This window comes from Vicia villosa, linkage group LG6, assembly GCF_029867415.1.
Source record: "Vicia villosa cultivar HV-30 ecotype Madison, WI linkage group LG6, Vvil1.0, whole genome shotgun sequence".
NCBI lineage: Eukaryota > Viridiplantae > Streptophyta > Magnoliopsida > Fabales > Fabaceae > Vicia > Vicia villosa.
Window position 1 is genome coordinate 52,247,233 of NC_081185.1, and position 21,906 is coordinate 52,269,138.

General features: G+C 36.9%; 1 protein-coding gene across 1 annotated transcript; it reads left to right on the top strand.

The window, feature by feature from the left end:
* The first annotated feature begins 529 nt into the window (after positions 1–529).
* Positions 530–1,496, top strand: LOC131611517 (uncharacterized). Its single transcript, XM_058883514.1, has 2 exons — positions 530–810; positions 932–1,496. Exons 1-2 carry the CDS (start codon positions 713–715, stop codon positions 1,200–1,202), a joined length of 369 nt encoding a protein of 122 aa, XP_058739497.1. The 5' UTR covers positions 530–712; the 3' UTR covers positions 1,203–1,496.
* Positions 1,497–21,906: the final 20,410 nt, after the last annotated feature.

The following is a 21,906-nucleotide window of genomic DNA, read 5'->3' on the forward strand; positions in this document are numbered from 1 at the left end:
ATTTTCTCTCTTGATTAAATTTTGTTTTTTATTGATGAGTGAGAGTGAGATTAAGAGAGAGATAGAGAAGATGGAGAGAAAAGGAGTGAAAAATAAAGGAGAGATCCAAGTCCATGCTTCTTTGATCAAAATAGAGTTGTTTGATAACTGTCATTTCTCACAAAAAGATTGTGTATGTTTCTTTGATCAAATGCCTTTTAAATAAAGTATTTATTGGAACGTATTAAACAAAAAAAAAATTAAATAAGAAAAGATATATGACGCCACCCAAGAGCACTTGGGTGAGATGGCAAGGATCTCTTCCAGCTTAACCAGAGGTCCTGGGTTCGATCCCGGCCCTGGGCATGCAGCAGTGTTAAATCTCTTGAGGGAGAGCTTTACCGCCTATATGGTCCTACCCGGCTCGAGGGATTAGTCTCTGCAGTTGCGCGCAGAGGATACCCCGGTTTATACCAAAAAAAAAAAAAAGATATATGACGCCGACTCAAAACACATTTTTTTCTCTATATAAAGTAGAAAATCCCTTTCACTATCTCTCTCTCTCCTTTTTGGTTATTGGGTTAGTTTCGTCTCTCTTACCTCACTGATCACATTTTTTTCTTCTTTCTCCCTCCCCATCTCTCTCACTCTCACCTTCCGAATTCCCCTCTTTCTCTCTTCCATCGTCACAACTCTAACTCTCTGATTCTCTATCCTTCACCACACCATAACAATGGTGGATCATCAAACCGTTTGCTGCATGTGCGGTGACGTTGGTTTCCCTGACAAGCTTTTTCGTTGCAACAAATGCCGCAACCGCTTCCAACACTCGTAAGTTCCTTCCAATTCCATCGATCTCTTCTTCTCAATCTTCATCATCCTCATATTTTATCATCTATACGAATGAATTAATCATAAAATTTAATTTAATATTTCCTTAATTTTATTCCAGGTATTGTAGCAACTACTATGGAGAACAAGCGGAGATAGAACAGTGCGATTGGTGCCGAAGCGAAGAGAAGAATCCAAGACATACAAGTTCAAATTCAAAGAAACGGGTAACGGAGATCGGTACAACAACTAACCGTTCTGAATATTCCGCCGAGAAAATGATGAAACAGCATGACCGCGAAGAGAGTGGCTCAGAAAAAGGAAAGAGTCCTTCTCCGTCGCCACGGACCGCCACACGTAGGTACAAGCTTCTCAAGGATGTAATGTGTTAGATAATTGCTTATTCGTAATCGAGTTCTGAGTAACTGAGAACGTGAACAAGAAGAAGATGAAAATGATTATGAAGGTGAAAAATAGATGACTTTTGTGTTAAGAAGATGTGTGTGTTTTGTTTATGTCTATATAGCGTGTAGTGTGTTTGCAACAAATTAAAGAGTGTGTTATCTTTGAGTGTTTTTCTCAACTTCTTCTCTTGTTATGAGTGGCTTTTCAGCAAGTTGTGAATAATAAAAAAAAACACTATGTAGTAACTTTCAATCTATGTCATAAGTTTCATGTTCTTATCTCCACTTTCTTTCTATTTGCTCAATTATAACTATATCTATATCTATCTTTAATCACATTCACACGTTATATTTTATTGATAATACTATTCATAAGTAGGTTCCATAAAAAAAACAATCTAGCTACATGATTTTTCATCTTTTCATTTTATTATAATATTGTGAGGGTAATGCATGATATATACATGACATGAATTAGGTTTCGTGCATGAGAAATGAAGGGAAAAAAATAATATTCTATTGAAATTCAATTCAACTTTAATATGCAAAGGTTAATTATTCAAAATATTTTCAAAACTATGATAATTATTATATAATGTAAATAATAATAATACAAACTTTGTTTGGTTCTTGTTATAATTAATTAATAAAATAAGTTGAAAGTTTTGGATGAATGAGTTTTTTTTTGGGGCGAAGATATCATTGTACCAGAATCCTGCTTCATTATAATACTTTGCAGATTCATTGAAAGCCTTTAATTGCTATAGGACCTCTCTATTATTGTCTATTGTCAATGAAATTGAAGAGCTTCTTTAATTAGAAGTAGACGATTTTCACCACGTAAGTTATTATTATCCCTTCATTCTCTCTCACTCTTTCTTTCATTTTCTTAATTAAAATAAAATATAATATAACCTGTGTGCTCCGCAATCTCAAGAACCATACATCTTTAAAATATAGGTCAAAGTCTACTCATAAAAAATTTCTTGCATGTCTTTTTCTTTAATTAATTTCTCATAAATGAGAAAAAAAATACCATCATGTTCACATGGTTGTTAATATGTTAATATTTTAAACTTTGTTAGCAGATGTCCTCAAATCCTATTTCAATATACAGAAGTCAACATAACTAGTTTAACGTCATCATTAATATTTGAATTCTCACGTCTATATGATTATTGATAATATGATTATCGAAAGGTTGAATGTCATTACTAGAGTTTGAATCTTTAGGCTCACTATTATGTGTATAGATTTTTAGTGTTTATAATCATTTTGTCCAGGGGCAGTTCTATAATGCAGTGAACCTGAGCACGCGTTGAGGCTCAATCCCCTACTTTTTTTTTATATTATTAGGGACAAAATTAATAAAAACATGATATAAAAACTAAAACAGATAAAGTACAGCCCAATTAATTATTTTTATTCAGACTTTCTAAAATTTCTTGTCTTTTGTCTGTGGATAAAAAATTTGTTATTTATAATTCTAATTCAGATAAATTTTTGTCAAGTAAAATTAAATATAAACAGTGAATGAAAAAGTTTTTACAAAACTAGATGAAGTACTAGAGTGTCTAGTTGTGGTGGTTGTATATAGACCATACATTTATGTCTATGTGTGATTTTTCTTTTGCTATCAATTGTTTGTACAGTGTTGACTCCTAGTTTGTGAGTTATCTTCAAAGTACACAATGACAAGGCCTCTCCTTCACTGTGCCTGTTCTACCTATTTAATAGAAACCAACAAATGCTTTCTCAATGAGCTTTTGAAAGTGGACAATTATTTTCACCTTTTTCATCTCCTTAGTATTATTAATTTCACCTAAGAAATTTTTTCACATAGATAAAATCTCTCTCTTTCATGTTTCAATTCAACCTTTGTCTGACCTTCATGTAAGCTTCCTACCTAGTTGGGGACCTTATGAAGTGACAACAAAGAAATGAAATCTATGTGCCAGTAAACATATACATCGGCCAAATCTTGTACAGTTCCATGTGAAATAAAAGGGAGAGAGATAGACAATTAGAGTTCCCCCAAATTTGTCCTAACAATTTTAGATTGGGTCATTTTCAGCTAACTACTGTACAATAATTCTTTCTTTTGGAAAGCATCCTTTTCTCTCTCTTTTGGATGCTTGCATACATGTTATCACGTGTTGAGAGTGTGAGACTGTTGGTTCATGTAAGAGTTCACTCTCACATAGATTATAAATAAGATAAATCTTGAATATTCAAGATTAATGATCTATATATCTAATGCTTAAAAGTTGTCGATCGAGATGTGATTTAAAGATCTTTTTTAATTTTGTATCATTGGTCTGTTGTTTCTATAGACATTCATGTAGTCTGTCTTACACACTCTATTCAGGGTTTGATTCGGACGTAACGCCTCCTTACTTTTATTTTCGAGTCTTGTCATTTTATCTTGTCTATTTATAGTTGATGTGTCTAATTGTATATATAAAAGTGTCGAGCTTTGTTTATAGGACGCTTTCTCGTAACACTTTTTATTTGTTGTCGTAAAACAAGGTTGACTCACACGCGAATTCTTTCTTATTTACTTAGTAGAAAAATAAGAGTAAGGGCACCATATAGTCAAGAGTCATGTTCGTGTTCTATGTCAATCAATGTTAGTTATCTCTTACATCATCTATATCTATTCATGTCCACTCTTGTCTCAAATTCATGTGATCCTAATTTTGGGGTTAAGGAAACTTGATATAAAAAACACATGATGACGCCAGTAGCGGTCTCCTTTGTGTATCCACACTTTCCTTTCTTTCTAATCCATCATCAAGATGAGTCACATGCTTCCTTGGCTTCCCTTCATCCCCTCTATCTTTCCTTGTCTAACTTACAAGCTACTTTCCAAATGTAGGATCTAACACATATTAACTCATGCAATAATGCTCATTCCACATGCAACTTCTGAGTCATTTTTCTCATTCTTTTATGCTATCATTTCAATCAATACCAACCGCATATTATCATTGTTAACTATTTAAGGTAACTTCTCGTGTATATAATATTTTTAATTCTTAACACTTTTTTTTTTGGCATCCACCAAAAAAAGATATTATAGTATGGTATCATTCGATTAATATATACTTATTTTATCTTTCTAGACACATGATCCAACTGCCTAGCTAGTTATATGAAGCATTAGGAACTTTTTGAATCTTTTTCTGTACAGATGTTTGTCTCCACTTTTCTATACCTTTGATTGATCTTTCTTTGTATGGGTGGCAGTTTTTATATGGTTAGACTTGGACATTATGAAGCCTCGTGGTTTATTTTTATAGACAAATTTTAGAAGTTATAATATTTTAAGAAGAGAGAAAGGATTGAACTCTGAAATTTTTTAATAAAATTCTGTTTCAACGTCTTAATACATACCACTGGAATAGACATTTGAAAATGATGCCACATGTCTTATTCCACTTGTGTTATTTTTTGCTATTGATAAAGAATCAAGAGAGAAAAAATGTAAGACAATCTTTTTAGAGAATTTCTTTGGCCACCTCCCAACCTTCTAGCTCACCTCTGATGAAAAATTCAAAATACCTCTGACTTCGGAAATGAACTTCCGAAATGCAGGAAAAAGGTGTTTTCGGAGATGCATCTCCGAAAGCGCCTTTTTTTTTAAAAAAATTGACTTATTTCGGAAATGCACTTCCGAAAACACCATTTCGGAAGTTCATTTCCGAAATACTGCGCGTTTTGCAGATTAAGCAAAACAGCCCCCTCCCCCTAATCATATACCCTAATCTTCTTCCAAACTCACACCCCAAGAGATTTTTGTGCAAACCAGTTCCAAGCTACCTCAAAGGCTCCAACTACTTGCTCTATTACATTCAAAAGTCCTTAAATCCATTCAATCGGTAAGCATTTTGATTTTAAGATCTATGATTAAAATGTATATTAGGGTGTTTACAAATAGCAAAAAATGTATTAGGTTAGGTTTATACTGATATTTAGGATGTTTAGAATGTGTAGACATACGTTTGATGTTTGGTTTTGGGGTCTGCCATGGGAGTTGCAGAAAACTGCATCGTAGGGGTGTTTCGGAAGTTCATTTCCGAAAACACCTCCATCCCAGTTTTCGGAAATGAACTTCCGAACTGTATCAGAATTTCAATTATTTTTGTTTCTTCTTTTGTCTCGCATATTAATCGATTTCAATTGTTTACAGGAACATGTCAAGCAACCAACCAGCACGCATCAGACAGGGGAGAGAGTCTCAGACTGCGTCGGCTAGACGCGAGCGGGCGGCGGCGCAGCTGGCGTCGACCCATGGACGGGGGCAGGGTCGGGGACGCCGTGTGCGAGTTCCCGTGGACGTGGGAGAGGGTTCATTTCCGAAGCAGGGGTATTTTGGGATTTTCGCTGGGGGTGACCCCCATAGGGAGGTGGCTAAAGAAATTTTCTGTTTTTATTAGTTTTTGACCTGCAATGGATTTTTTGTTTCACGCGGAGAGTGAAATGAGATTTAAAGGTGAATTATGTTGAGGATTTTAATGTACATTTATCCCACTCTCGTGGAGGAGAGAGGTGATACCTACAAATACTTTTATGTTCAAGTTCGTCACAACTGTAAATGTGAAATTTTAAGGTTAAAATAGTGTATACTTGAGACTGATGCGCAATCTACTTTAATATTAGGGTTTTAGAATTTTTCAGAGATATATAATCTGTTGGTTGCTACAATTGTATCAGAAGACAGGTGTCAAAAGGACCATTGGTAGTACGACCTAACAATTCTCAATGTTTTGTTAGCTCTTGTTTGATTAGGTGCCCTTCTAGGATATGTTCGTTTTAAGGTTTTGCGGTATTAGTACTTTTTTGTGGAGAACTGCTCCAGAGGATTAATGTATGCGTTTTGACATTAATGGAGTGATGTCAAAAAGCTTTGATCATCTGAACCGACAACCCTTAGAACCTTTATCGGTTTTGGCCTCGTACGTTGTAACACCCCATAAAATTCTTTATTTAATTTAATTAAATTTTGGATTAAATATTAGAATTATTTGAGTTAACTGAGGAAAATGGAAATAATGAGGCTAATGGGCCAGTGTCGCTTGTAGTAGAAGGGGGGGTGTCAGTGGTGAAGCCCATTACTAATGATAAGCTTATTTTCATAAAATAGAAGGAGTTGTGGAATAGAGAGGGTTACAGCATTTTGGGAAAAGAAGTCTGAACGTGAAAAGAGGAGAAGAGCGAAGAAGTGCGACGTGAGGAAGAGCGAAGAATCAACCTTCAGGTAAGGGGGGACTCTTCCGTTTATCTTCTATTATGGGATTATAGGTAGTATGATAGAATTTGATCGTGTTATTCGTATCAATTGGGTTGTGCTTAGGTTATAGAAGTGTTAGGTTTTGGGAGGATTGATGCATAATGATTATATTGATCGCGTATTGGTGATAATTGGATGGTTGAATGTATTATAAATGTGTTATAATATGTGTTATTTCACTGTATGCGAAATCTGATTGGAATGGGATTAGTTTGGTGATGAATTGGTGAAAGAAGGGCAAAATCGCAGGCTGTTTTCTGCAATTCGGAGTTCTGGAAATCGCCAGTTCGCGCCGCGTCCAGGAGTTGGCGCCGCGAACTGCTTGGCAGAAGGCCAGGAAGTTGTGTTGTGTTCAGTACGCGCCGCGAACCTTTGGTTGCGCCGCGAAGGCGTAGTTCCTTCTCGTTACGCGCCGCGAAACCTTGTTTGCGCCGCGAAGGCGTAGTTACGATTCGTTCCGCGCCGCGAATGTGTGTCGCGCCGCGTGCTGTTAGTTGTTGCGACAGGCCGTTTTGACAAGTTTAAAAATATGTAACTTTTAAACCGTAAACCGGATTTTGGTGTCGTTTCGAGTACAGTGAAGCTAATCAAATAATTTATATAATCAAATGGTGTTTTGAGTTGTGGCTTGAATTATTTTTAAAATACCCGATCTTATTTGTTTGTGGTGGGATATGCTTATAGGTACACTAATGAATGCCTTACCTGTATGATGTTGTGGTTATGACTGGTTTTTATTATACATGTATTGTTGGTATGAAATATGTGTTTTATTGATGATTATGACATTGATCGATGTATGTGGGTGATGAGCATGTTATGGTTGATGTATGCATTCATAATCATTATGTGGCTGGTCCTTGACGATGGTGGATCAGTGGTAGCTAATTCCCATTGTGTGGAATTAGTGAGTGGGTGTTACCGTATCCTTGACGATGGTGGGTCGGTGAGTTGGGTTATCCCAGATTTTGGTACCACATGCATGTAGTTGCATTGCATTAGGTTGTTTTGCTATTATAACATGAATGGAAGATTGTCCAATGTTATAATATGTGTTAATTTGGATGTTTGCTTACTGATTGTATGGTTTGGATCTGATCATAACTGTGATTGGGTGAATGGCATGTGAAATGATATTTTATTATCTATATCTTATAACATTAGTTAAATGTGAATGAGACTCACCCTTACTGTTGTTATTTTTCAGATTGAGGAGTAGCTCTCGTACTTGGTGAGGACTAGCTCATCAAGTAGTTCGTTAGGGTCAGTTGGGTCCGTGTCATGCTCTGGTCGTGTAACACTGGGGGCGTCGTCTAGAGTTACTTGTTAAACTCTTTTTATTTTAGATGGATTTTTATGTTGATGTTTTAAGTCTGTGACTTGGCTGTTTTGTTATTCAGATGTTAAAGATAATTCCGCTGTGTTAAACATGATGATCTGAATAAATTTGGTTGACGTTCTCTTTTATGGCATGACATGAGTATTATTGTTTAATTATTGGAAGTTGTAATGCCCTTTTTCATGTTTACTCTGATTATTGTTTATTATTTATGCGGGGTATTAGAAGGGTGTTACAATAGTGGTATCAGAGCATAGTCGGTCGTTTGAGTCAGAGTCTTAGTGTCGGTTGACCCCTCGTATGCGATTAGTGTATGATTGACACTGTCGATACTTCTTGTTCTAATAAATATTGTTTGATATTTAGCAGAACAATGGCCGGAAGAGGAGGAAGGAACGACGATGCGATTGCTGAGGCTCTCAGTATGATTGCTGGTGTGTTGGGAGGGAATGCCAATGGAGCTGGAATTGGTGCTGACAGGCAGCTGAATAGTTTTCAGAGGAACAACCGTCCGTTGTTCAAAGGCACTCACGATCCCGAAGGCGTCCAGAAGTGGCTGAAGGAAATTGAAAGGATCTTCAGGGTGGTTGATTGTGACGAAAATCTGAAGGTGAGATATGGGACTCACATGCTGTCCGAAGAAGCTGATGATTGGTGGATGGCTAGTAGGGACGAACTGCAAGCTGCAGGTATTGCAATCACTTGGGCTGTGTTCAAGAGAGAATTCTTGCGGAGGTACTTTCCTGAGGATGTTAGAGGCAGGAAAGAGATTGAATTTTTGGAGCTGACACAAGGTAACATGACTGTGCCGGAGTATGCGTCCAAGTTTGTTGAGCTGGCAAAGTATTATGTCCACTACAATAATGATGAGGCTAGTGAATTCTCGAAGTGTGTTAAGTTTGAAAATGGTCTCCGTGATGAGATTAAACAGGGTATCAGATACCAGAGGATTCGTAGGTTTGTCGATTTGGTTGACTGCAGCCGAATCTTTGAAGAGGACAATATTAAACTGAAGTCGTCACACTCTCGCGAGTTAGTCAACAGGAAAGGGAAAAAGCATATGGATCGTGGCAAGCCATATGGTAAGGGTAACCAGAAAGCTGGAGGCTGGAAGAAGCCTAGTGGGGGAGACTCTAGTGCCCCTATTAAGTGCTTCAAGTGTGGAGAACCTGGACATCGCATTCACGAGTGCAAAAGTGAGGAAAAGAAGTGCTATAGATGTGGAAAGGCAGGTCACATTGCTATTGAGTGCAAAGGGAACACTGCAACTTGTTTCAATTGCGGGGAAGAAGGTCATATTAGTCCTAAGTGTCCTAAGCGGAGGAAGAATCAAGCGGGTGGTAAGGTGTTCGCCTTATCTGGTTCAGAGACTACTCCAGAGGATCGGTTGATTAAAGGTACGTGTTTTATCCATGGCACTCCTTTAATTGCAATAATAGATACTGGAGCAACTCACTCGTTTATTTCATTGGATTGTGCTAAACGACTGAATTTGGAAATATCTGAGATTAATGGAAGTATGATCATTGACACTCCTGCGTCGGGTTCAGTGACTACTTCGTTTGCTTGTTTGAACTGTCCAATTGATATTTTTGGTAGAGAATTCGGAATGGACTTAGTGTGCCTTCCGTTGGAACAACTGGATGTTATCCTGGGCATGAATTGGTTGCAATTTAACCGGGTTCATATCAACTGTTTTACGAAAACGGTTATTTTTCCTGAAGATGTCAGTGTTGAGGACTTAGAGTTGACGGCTAGACAAGTGGATAAAGCAATGAAGGACGGAGCTGCCGTGTTTATGTTGATTGCGTCCATGGAAGTGAAAAAGAAAGCGGTGAGTAATGACTTACCGATAGTATGTGAATTTCCGGAAGTTTTCCCAGAAGATGTAAGAGAATTACCGCTAGAGAGGGAGGCAGATTTTGCTATTGAATTAATTCCTGGAACTAGTCCTGTGTCGATAGCACCTTATCGTATGTCGGCATCGGAATTGACTGAGTTGAAGAGTCAATTGGAAGAGTTACTTGAGAAGAAATTTATTCGTCCTAGTGTCTCACTGTGGGGTGCACCGGTGTTACTAGTGAAGAAGAAAGAAGGTTCAATGAGGTTGTGTGTGGATTACAGACAACTGAACAAGGTTACTATCAAGAATCGGTATCCCTTGCCGAGGATTGATGATTTGATGGATCAACTAGTTGGAGCGTGTGTGTTCAGCAAAATTGACTTGAGGTCGGGATATCATCAGATTCCGGTGAAGACGGACGATATTCAGAAAACGGCATTTAGAACGAGGTATGGTCATTACGAATATACAGTGATGCCATTTGGTGTAACCAATGCGCCGGGGGTTTTCATGGAGTATATGAATAGGATCTTCCATCCTTATCTGGATCAGTTCGTAGTAGTGTTTATAGATGATATTTTAATATATTCTAAGAATGAAGAAGAGCATGCGGATCGTCTTAGAGTGGTATTGGAACTATTGAAGGAAAAGAAAATTTATGCAAAATTGTCAAAGTGTGAGTTCTGGTTAAATGAAGTGAGCTTTCTTGGGCATGTAATTTCTAAGGATGGTATTGCCGTTGACCCAACGAAAGTAGAAGCAGTGTCTCAGTGGGAAGCTCCGAAGTCAGTTTCCGAAATCCGTAGTTTCCTTGGTCTTGCGGGTTACTATAGAAAGTTCATTGAAGGTTTTTCAAAGTTAGCGTTGCCGTTAACTAAGTTGACTAGGAAGGGTCAAGCTTTTGTTTGGGATTCGAAATGTGAAGAAGGATTCCAAGAGTTGAAGAAGAGGTTGACTAGTGCGCCGATCTTGATTTTGCCGAATCCGGCGGAACCTTTTGTTGTTTATTGTGATGCTTCGTTGTCGGGATTAGGAGGTGTACTAATGCAGAATCAACAGGTAGTCGCTTATGCGTCGAGACAACTCAAAGTGCATGAGAGAAACTATCCGACTCATGACTTAGAGTTGGCAGCAGTGGTATTTGTGTTGAAATTGTGGAGGCATTACCTATATGGTTCAAGGTTTGAAGTATTTAGTGATCACAAGAGTTTGAAGTATCTCTTTGACCAAAAAGAGCTGAATATGAGGCAAAGAAGATGGTTAGAATTTCTCAAGGATTATGATTTTGAACTGAATTATCATCCGGGTAAAGCAAATGTTGTTGCCGATGCATTGAGTAGGAAGTCCCTGCATATGTCTATGCTTATGGTGAGAGAATTGGATTTAATTGAGCAACTCCGAGATTTGAGTTTAGTATGTGAAGACACTCCTACCAGTGTTAAATTGGGTATGCTAAAGCTGACTAGTAGTATTCTTGAGGAAATCCGAGAAGGTCAGAAGACTGATGTAGAGTTAGTTGATAAGTTGACTCTGATTAACCAAGATAAAGGAGGTGAATTCAGAATCGACGAGAATGGTATAATGAGGTTTGGTAATCGTGTTTGTGTTCCTGACATTGCCGAATTGAGGAAGAGTATTCTTGAAGAAGGACATCGTAGCGGATTGAGTATTCATCCTGGTGCTACCAAGATGTATCATGACTTAAAGAAGCTGTTTTGGTGGCCTGGAATGAAAAAGGAAATAGCTGAATTTGTCTATGCTTGTTTGACTTGCCAGAAGTCGAAGATTGAGCATCAGAAACCGTATGGAGCTATGCAACCGTTATTTATTCCAGAATGGAAGTGGGATAGTATATCTATGGATTTTGTTTCAGGTTTGCCGAGGACGGTGAAGAATTGTGAAGCTATTTGGGTTATTGTGGACAGGTTGACAAAGCCTGCTCACTTTATTCCAATGAGAATGGATTATCCAATGGAGAAGCTGGCTCAATTGTATATTGAAAGGATAGTGAGTTTACATGGTATTCCTTCGAGTATCGTGTCAGATAGAGATCCAAGGTTTACATCCAGATTCTGGGAAGGTTTGCAGAAGGCTTTTGGTACTAAACTGAGATTGAGTTCTGCTTATCATCCACAGACGGATGGACAGACAGAAAGAACTATTCAATCACTAGAAGATTTGTTGCGTGCTTGTGTGTTGGAAAAGGGCGGTGCTTGGGATAGTTATCTACCCTTGATCGAATTTACTTACAATAATAGTTTTCACTCGAGTATTGGTATGGCTCCGTTTGAAGCTTTGTATGGTCGGAGGTGTAGAACGCCTTTATGCTGGTACGAATCTGGCGAAAGTGCTGTGATTGGGCCGGAAAATTGTTCAGGAGACAACAGAAAGGATTAAGATGATTCAGGAGAAGATGAAGACTTCTCAGAGTCGTCAGAAGAGTTATCATGATAAAAGAAGGAGGACACTTGAATTTCAAGAAGGAGATCATGTGTTCTTGAGGGTGACTCCTACAACTGGTGTTGGTAGAGCACTGAAGTCAAGGAAGTTGACTCCGCGTTTTATTGGTTTGTTTCAAATTACGGAGAGGGTTGGAGAAGTGGCGTATCGCATTGCGTTGCCACCGACACTTGCGAATCTGCATGATGTATTCCATGTGTCGCAGTTGAGGAAGTACATTGCTGATCCATCTCATGTGATCCAAGTCGATGATGTACAGGTAAAGGACAATCTGACAGTTGAAGCTTTGCCTATGAGGATTGAAGATCGGAAGGTGAAACAATTGCGTGGCAAGGAGATAGCATTAGTCAGAGTAGCTTGGGGAGGACCAGTCGGTGGAAATGTTACGTGGGAATTGGAGAGCCAGATGAAGGACTCCTACCCGGAACTCTTTGCCTAAGGTATGTTTTCGAGGACGAAAACTTTTCTAGTGGGGAAGAGTTGTAACACCCCATAAAATTCTTTATTTAATTTAATTAATTTTTGGATTAAATATTAGAATTATTTGAGTTAACCGAGGAAAATGAAAATAATGAGGCTAATGGACCAGTGTCGCTTGTAGTAGAAGGGGGTGTCAGTGGTGAAGCCCATTACTAATGATAAGCTTATTTTCATAAAATAGAAGGAGTTGTGGAATAGAGAGGGTTACAGCATTTTGGGAAAAGAAGTCTGAACGTGAAAAGAGGAGAAGAGCGAAGAAGTGCGACGCGAGGAAGAGCGAAGAATCAACCTTCAGGTAAGGGGGGACTCTTCCGTTTATCTTCTATTATGGGATTATAGGTAGTATGATAGAATTTGATCGTGTTATTCGTATCAATTGGGTTGTGCTTAGGTTATAGAAGTGTTAGGTTTTGGGAGGATTGATGCATAATGATTATATTGATCGCGTATTGGTGATAATTGGATGGTTGAATGTATTATAAATGTGTTATAATATGTGTTATTTCACTGTATGCGAAATCTGATTGGAATGGGATTGGTTTGGTGATGAATTGGTGAAAGGAGGGCAAAATCGCAGGCTGTTTTCTGCAATTCGGAGTTCTGGAAATCGCCAGTTCGCGCCGCGTCCAGGAGTTGGCGCCGCGAACTGCTTGGCAGAAGGCCAGGAAGTTGTGTTGTGTTCAGTACGCGCCGCGAACCTTTGGTTGCGCCGCGAAGGCGTAGTTCCTTCTCGTTACGCGCCGCGAAACCTTGTTTGCGCCGCGAAGGCGTAGTTACGATTCGTTCCGCGCCGCGAATGTGTGTGGCGCCGCGTGCTGTTAGTTGTTGCGACAGGCCGTTTTGACAAGTTTAAAAATATGTAACTTTTAAACCGTAAACCGGATTTTGGTGCCGTTTCGAGTACAGTGAAGCTAATCAAATAATTTATATAATCAAATGGTGTTTTGAGTTGTGGCTTGAATTATTTTTAAAACACCCGATCTTATTTGTTTGTGGTGGGATATGCTTATAGGTACACTAATGAATGTCTTACCTGTATGATGTTGTGGTTATGACTGGTGTTTATTATACATGTATTGTTGGTATGAAATATGTGTTTTATTGATGATTATGACATTGATCGATGTATGTGGGTGATGAGCATGTTATGGTTGATGCATGCATTCATAATCATTATGTGGCTGGTCCTTGACGATGGTGGATCAGTGGTAGCTAATTCCCATTGTGTGGAATTAGTGAGTGGGTGTTACCGTATCCTTGACGATGGTGGGTCGGTGAGTTGGGTTATCCCAGATTTTAGTACCACATGCATGTAGTTGCATTGCATTAGGCTGTTTTGCTATTATAACATGAATGGAAGATTGTCCAATGTTATAATATGTGTTAATTTGGTTGTTTGCTTACTGATTGTATGGTTTGGATCTGATCATAACTGTGATTGGGTGAATGGCATGTGAAATGATATTTTATTATCTATATCTTATAACATTAGTTAAATGTGAATGATGTAACACCCTGGATTTCCGCTTACCCCGCAGGGCTTCCGGCCTCCCAAGCATGTCACCAGCTTAATCAATAATCCCCCCTAGGTCCGCTTATCGGCTGCCCAGGAAATATTGTTTTTGCCTCCCGCAAGAATCGAACCATATGGTCAAGTGGTAGCAGGAATTGCTATGAATATGTACTTAACTCCTAGGTACATGGTTCGATTCCTGCGGGAGGCAAAAACAATATTTCCTGGGCAGCCGATAAGCGGACCTAGGGGGATTATTGATTAAGCCGGTAACATGCTCGGTTGGCCGACACGGTTGATGCGTGCAGCGGATATCGGGGTGTTACAAACGAGACTCACCCTTACTGTTGTTATTTTTCAGATTGAGGAGTAGCTCTCGTACTTGGTGAGGACTAGCTCGTCAAGTAGTTCGTTAGGGTCAGTTGGGTCCGTGTCATGCTCTGGTCGTGTAACACTGGGGGCGTCGTCTAGAGTTACTTGTTAAAGTCTTTTTATTTTGGATGGATTTTTATGTTGATGTTTTAAGTCTGTGACTTGGCTGTTTTGTTATTCAGATGTTAAAGATAATTCCGCTGTGTTAAACATGATGATCTGAATAAATTTGGTTGACGTTCTCTTTTATGGCATGGCATGAGTATTATTGTTTAATTATTGGAAGTTGTAATGCCCTTTTCATGTTTACTCTGATTATTGTTTATTATTTATGCGGGGTATTATAAGGTTGTTACATACGTCATTAAGGCAAGATCGTGCCATGAATCTTAACCTTTTGAGCTATTTTGGTACGTAGATCTTTCTAATTGTCCAAGTGAGCCCATTAGATCGATCTATCAACTTCTTTATCAGTTTCTCTGCTAAGCATAGTGATGTGATGAAGCAAAGTGGGTTGGGCCTAGGCCTACACCAAAACATTAGCCCCAAAGTAAGGACCAACGAATCTGGATCGTGTTTGTTTTGACACTTATAAATGGATTATCTACGTCATATTCGTAAGTAAACATGCTTTTCTCCTTATTTATACGAGCCTTTCTAAGTGAAAGTGCGCTTTTTATATTTTTGGTCACATTCGGAAGACGAATGAAAAGTTAAGGTATTTTGTTAGTGTTTCCTTCCATGTGGGGAGCCTTGATTGTGCAACATTTAGTTATTTAGGAAATATCTTCATCATGTGCCTCTTTCCTTCGTTTTTTATGATGCATTGTCTTTGTCAATTCATTTTACACTCTTTCTCTTCTCCTTACGTCCATATTTCCAATAGCCTTTGGCCCAATAATTCTAGGTTGAGGGGCATATTTAAAGTTTTTCTTTCAATTCGAGGTGTGGAGATTAAAACATGGGAGATGTTTTCCTTTGCACCAATATGTGGCTCTTGGTTACTGGAATTCATTCGTTGAATTGATCTCCTTCCATTCTAGGTTCAAGAGTGGGTTTCTAGTAAAGGACATCTTAGATATTTTTTTATCTGTTTTCGATCTCCTTCATCCTAAATGTAGATTCTCTGTTTGAATGGTTGTCATTAATTTTAGTAAAACAAATTAGAGAGCAACATGTTAGATAGAATGTTTCAACATTGCATAAAATATATGTTGAACAGGATGTTCTATCAATAACATCTGGTGTAACATGTTGAACAAGATGTCTTATGCAAAGATCAATCGACATCGTGACTGAGGGTTAAGTTGGGCTTTTGGATTCTGTTTTAAGTGTTATAGATGCAGAATATTTGGAGAATATCATGCAATCCAATACAACGCTTAATACTAGGATAAAATATTTTATTTGTTTTGAAGATTTTCATGGTTTCTAAATATGGAGAATATTTAGGAAGATTTGATTGAAGATTTATTTTTATGGAGAATATCTCGCAGATATTTAGCAGTCTCCCTACTGCGTTTTGAATCCCAAGTCCAGACCAAACGTGTGTTATAAATAGCTAGCTACAAACCTTGTGAAAAAGCAGAGCTTACAGGATTAGGTTAGGGTTTCTTCTTTCAATGTGAGCCTCTCTAATACCATGTTGATAGAAGAGTATGACTGTTTTATTGAGTTGTAAGTTTTGTCATGCATTCATAAAATAATAAGTATTGAATATATGTGTGTCACTTAGGTATCATTGATACAGTTATCTAAGTGTGTGTTGCTTGTGATTCAAGCTATTGTTCTTGGAGGAAGCTTTTAAGCAACTCTGAGTATTGTTCTTAGTCAAGAGTTTTGGCTAAATATTTGTTGGTTAAGTGAGTCTTAATCATATATTGTTTGTAATTGACAATTGTGATCAAGGGCCGTCAATATCAGTATTAATTTTTTATATCTCCCACTGTTGGCATCCATCCCTAAGTGAGTGATTTACACAAATCTATTTTTTGTTAACTCTTATATAGGCCAAAATATGCATGCAAAGTATTAAGTTAAGTCTCAATGTTTCTCAGAAACTTCTGTCTGACTAGCTTTATTTCTTTAAAAACATCATATACCACCTCTAACTAATATTGTCATCATATTATTTGAATTTTTAATATACTATGTAATAATTCAAACTCAAGGAATTGTGTTTTTGAGAATAATACATACATAAATTAATAATTCTTTTAATACAAATGAATATTTCACGTAGAAGAGAAATAAGGCTCATAGAAATGTGAATTATCATGAGAAGGAGAGGAAAACATAGATAGAAGAAGATGATATTGGTGGATTGAAAGTTTTTAAAATTAATTTTAGTTTAGGGAGGTTTCTAACCCTCGCAATCTAACATTTTTTTAAAAACAAATATGATGTTGACTTTTAATGAAATGGCGTGCAACGTGGCATGCCACGTCAGCTTCTGCTAGACCAAATAAATGGCAGGGACCAAAATTATTGATGGAAAACTTTAGGAGGACCATTCTTTGAAGAACTAAAATTGAATGTTGGGATATTTATGAGGACCTCAAACGTATTTAACCCTTAAATTAATCATGTTCTTTTATATTGTTAAGCAAAGGAAATGTGGACAGGTAAAGAAAAGAAACAGTAAAAGTTAGAATTGAGAGAAGAAAAGGAATAAAATATAGTAGTTGTTGGAAAAATTATGCATGGCATCAAACGCGTGATAGACCTGCATTACGCGCGCGATGGCAGCTATCACACGCGTAATGATAACATTATAGCAACTATCTGTTGGAGATGATCGTTGGATCTAGCCGTATGGTGGGTTATGTTATCATTACGCGCGCGATGCAGCCTATCACGTGCGTGATGGCTTGTTTAGTTGCCTATAAAAGCAAAATTCCAAGCCATTTTCCCTTACACCACTTCTTTCCTCCTCTTGTGTATTAATTTTCTTCTTTGAGTACTATTTTTTGGTCCATTTCTATTGCAATTTTTGTTCTTATGTTTTTATAGTGAATATGGCTCCTAAGAGAAACAGAGTACAAAAGGGTTTCACTTTCAACCCTCAACCTACACCAAGTGCTCCAACTTTTCCGAACCTCTAGTTTATTTCCGAAGATAATGCTGAAAAATACCTCAAGTTGGTGGGTTATCACATTGTGAGGGAAAGAGGTTTCGATTACGACAACTTGGTAGGTTTTGAAGGTGTAGTGGAGATGCTCCAACAAAGGAGATGGATAAGATTTAATAATTTGATTCCAGAAACAAATAAATCCATTGGTCTAGAGTTATATGCAAATGACGTTTTTCAAAATTCTACCTCTTATACGTAATATGTGCGAGGTAAGTACATTGACTACTCTTCTGCTACTATTAATTCTCTCCTTCTTCTCGAACCTCTCGTGTCTTTTACAATTAGAGTTAAAATAGATGAACATTGTATCTTACACTTGATGCTCCTTGTAGGCTTGGGGAGGAATGGGTGATTGAACAGGTTTTTAAAATGTTAATCTTTAACAATACTTAACAAGTTTTTTAAAAGGAGACAAGCTCTAGCAATACAAGGCTAGGGTTTAATAAAAGAAGTTGGTTGAGCCTTAATAATACAAAACCAAGGGTTGATTTAAAAAGGTTGAGCTTTAACAATACAAAACCATTTTCAAAACAAGTGGGGTGCAAATCTTTAACAATACTAAGCACAAAGATAAAAGATTTTGGAAGAGAGATTGAGTACCTTGACAATTCTAGTCAATACCACTTCCATTCCTTTGGAGTTTTAAGAAACATTTCAAGCAATCATTCATGATGAATATCTCAAGTTTGTGTGTGTGTGTGTGTGTGTGTGTGTGTGTGTGTGTGTGATACATGTGAATCATAAAGGTAAACAAATGAGTATAACAAAGAGATCAATGTATAAGACTCAAATGTAAATGGTGGTGGACAAAAGGATATCATACCTTAAGATCATTTCATGTATGAATGAATATGATGTGATGGTGGATGGATAATATCTCATGCATGTGGGTTAGTAAACAATGTATATATATATATATACACACACACAAAGGTAATACCACAAACAAAGTATAAATGTACAAGAATAAAAATCGACAAGTATATATACAAGCATAGAAGTGGGAAAAGATCAAAGCTACAAGTTAGATCAACATGATAAAGCTAGGATCAAAATGAGTTTCAAATTAGGGTTATCAAGGATTAGGGTTTTGATGCACACCTAAACCTAATTGATTTTGAAATTGATTAAAAGCCAAACTCTAAAGGAGAGTTGATTTAAGGAAAAATGGTATCATCAAGATGGATTTAACCTAACCTTAATTGATTCACACAAAAAGATATACAAGTTACTTGGTGAAAATATTCAAAAAGAAATTGATTTTTTAAGGTTTTAGAACTAAAAAGGACTTGCTTTTGATTTAATTTTTAAATGATTAAATAATAAATATATTTGGATTCTTAATTATATTCACAAAATATACAAGATAAATGAGAAGTGTGTAAAAAATTAGGTTAAATAAATATTTTTGCTATTTTTAATGATTTATCAAAGTTTAAATAAAAAGTGAAATAAACTAGTGATTAAAAAATAACTTTGGCCTTGGGAGGACTTGAACTTGTGCCCTCAAAGTTGCAGCTCAAAATGTTAGCCACTCGGCCAGGCGCTTGCATTTAATCATAAAGCCCATCCGTTCATAAAATAGAAAAATGAGTGACAAATGGTTAAAATGAAAATAAAGCAACAAAAGTGAAAAAGGGGGGATTTGAACCCACGCCCTTATGGAGGAAAGCCTTAAAACGCACACTGTTGCCATTGAGTCACTTAATGTAGTCAAGTTTAAAAACACAAATCAATCAATATATTATAAAGCACGTTCTAAATTCAAATTTTAAAACCCAACAACTTCATCTTCTTCGTGAAGCAACAACAACAACATCCATGGTTGGATTTCTAAACTTGTTCAATTCTAAACCATTTTCAAAGATACAAACATGAAATTTATTCATTTTTTCAACATGAATCTAACAATGTATCATTCATTCATTTATTTAATTTGTAGCTTATCAATTTTTTAGAAAACATGATGAACCCTAAAACTTTGATTTCAAATTAAATGACTAATATGCCCAATCAATCCTTAATATCTTGGGGCTTTCATTCAGCATATCAAAACTAACAATCTGGTATCAAGAAATGAAAAAATTGACGCTTAAATCATAGAGTTCAAAGTCGAGACACTTACCTCTGCAACTGGAAATTGAAAGTGGGGTTAGAGCAGTTCTGGAAGTGTTGTAATGATGCTCTTAGCTTCCCTGAATCCCCAGGAAGCTTTTGCAATGCCTAACTCAGACTGAAAGTACTCTAATCTCTCTGGCCATGTCGAGTTGTAGTGATGAACAAGTGATATATGGAGGTTTGGGTTTATGTGTTTCAGTTGAGTTCTAATGCATACAGAAGTATCTATACTCTATATGGACGTGTTTGGATGATTAATTTGCAAAGTGGTTGCAAGAAATGAGAGCTTCGGAGTTATGGACTTCAAAGCTCAAAAATGGAGAAATTTAACCAATTATGGTTTGAGAGAGTTTTAGAGAGGTTTTAGGGTGATTTCTGGTGTGTTTTGAAGCTTAGAAATTATCTCTCTTTATAGAGAAACATTAGTGCTTGAGTCTGATCACATGTAGTCTTAAGGTTCCATAACTTGTTTTGGAAGCAAAGTGGTGAACATGGTTCCAATGCATAGTACAAGCATGTTTGGAGTTGTTGGATGCTTTAGACATGTTTTGTCTGAGCTTTTGATGGAATGTATGCAGAAGCAACAAGTTAGGAGCTCAAGACAGGTTAACTTTGTGATTAAATCCTCTTTAAGAAAATGGAAGTCAAGCCTTTATGTTTGAAATGGAATGAATTTTGGGACAATGCTTGAAACACTTGGGTAATGGCTCAAAAGCAAGTGTAATCTTTTTATTAGAGGGTATTGAACAAGTTATAAGACCTATATTTGCAAATTAGATGAATTTGAATTGGTTTTTCAACTTAATTCCTCTTGGTTGGTGGCTTGAATTTCGAGAATGAGAGGCCAACTTCATACCTTCGAAACTCTTAGCTCAAGAAGGCTATGGAGATGTGTTAGTAATTTTTGGAAAGCTCTTGCAACACTCTTCAACTCCCTTTTTGGTGTTTCTTTCAAATTCATCCTCTACCTTGGTGGAAAATGCCCATAAAGTTGGAAGAAAACTAGGTTTAAAACTCCTTGAAATTTTGCTAAATGTTGGACAGATCTTCATGAGCTCATATCTCTCAAATGGTGCATTTTTTAGGAAAATGTTATATGTGACAAAGTTGTAGTATGGATCAAGATCTAAAACTTGTATGTTGGAATATTTTTCAGATTCTTCTTGGATTTTGAAGTTACTTGTGCATGAAGTCATGGCTAAAAGCTTGAAAACACTTAGAAATTTTCTAAGTCTTTGAAATATTCCAACTTTGACTTTTGTTGACTTTTTATTCTTGATTAATTTTCTTGATTTTCCTTGATCAAATGACTTCAATAATCATATATTCATGATTTTGATCTTCAAAAGTCCATGGTTGACCAAATTTCTCAAAGGTCAAAGGCAGTCTTTGAACAATTGACTTTTTTAGATAAATTGCATTCTTGTGGATTTTGATTGAATCAAGCTCTTCCCACCAAATGAATGATATGAGTGGATTAACATGAAGCATTAGAGATCCTTGAGTCATCATTTGAGTCATGGAATTATGTCTTGATTATAAGTCAACTCCTCAGATGAATTAGGTCAAAAACCCTAATTTGTGCACCAGATGAAATTGGGAGTTGTTGATCTTGAATTAAGCCACTTTTGGACTTGGATTTTGATGAGGGGAATCACTTGAGCATATGAGAATGTTTGAGCTTCTTTGTGGGCCTCAAAACCCTAATTTACTTGAGTCTCCTGATCAGTCACCTACCTTGGAAAACAAGCAACTAGCAAAACACAATATATTTTTTTGTATATTTTTGGTTAGCAAATGATATATGAACAATGATGTTAATGATAATGATGATGATGATGATGATCACACTATTCTCAAAATGATGTGGGATCTTAGGGTAAAAAATTGGGGTGCAACACAAGTGTTGGCTTCTTGTTTGGTTAGATTGTTCTTCTCCTTAGCTTTTACTTTATGCCTTAGGATAGTCCCTTAATCTCCTCCCCCCTTCTTAAATTTTCAAAATCTTCCCTCTTTTTCAAAAATCTTCTTATGTTTGCAAACTCTTTAAAAACCTTTCTTTAAAAATACCTTTTGCCCTAAGTGGCTCTTCTTTCAAAGTTTTGACATGATTAATTGTTGTGGTGAGATGTAAAACCTCA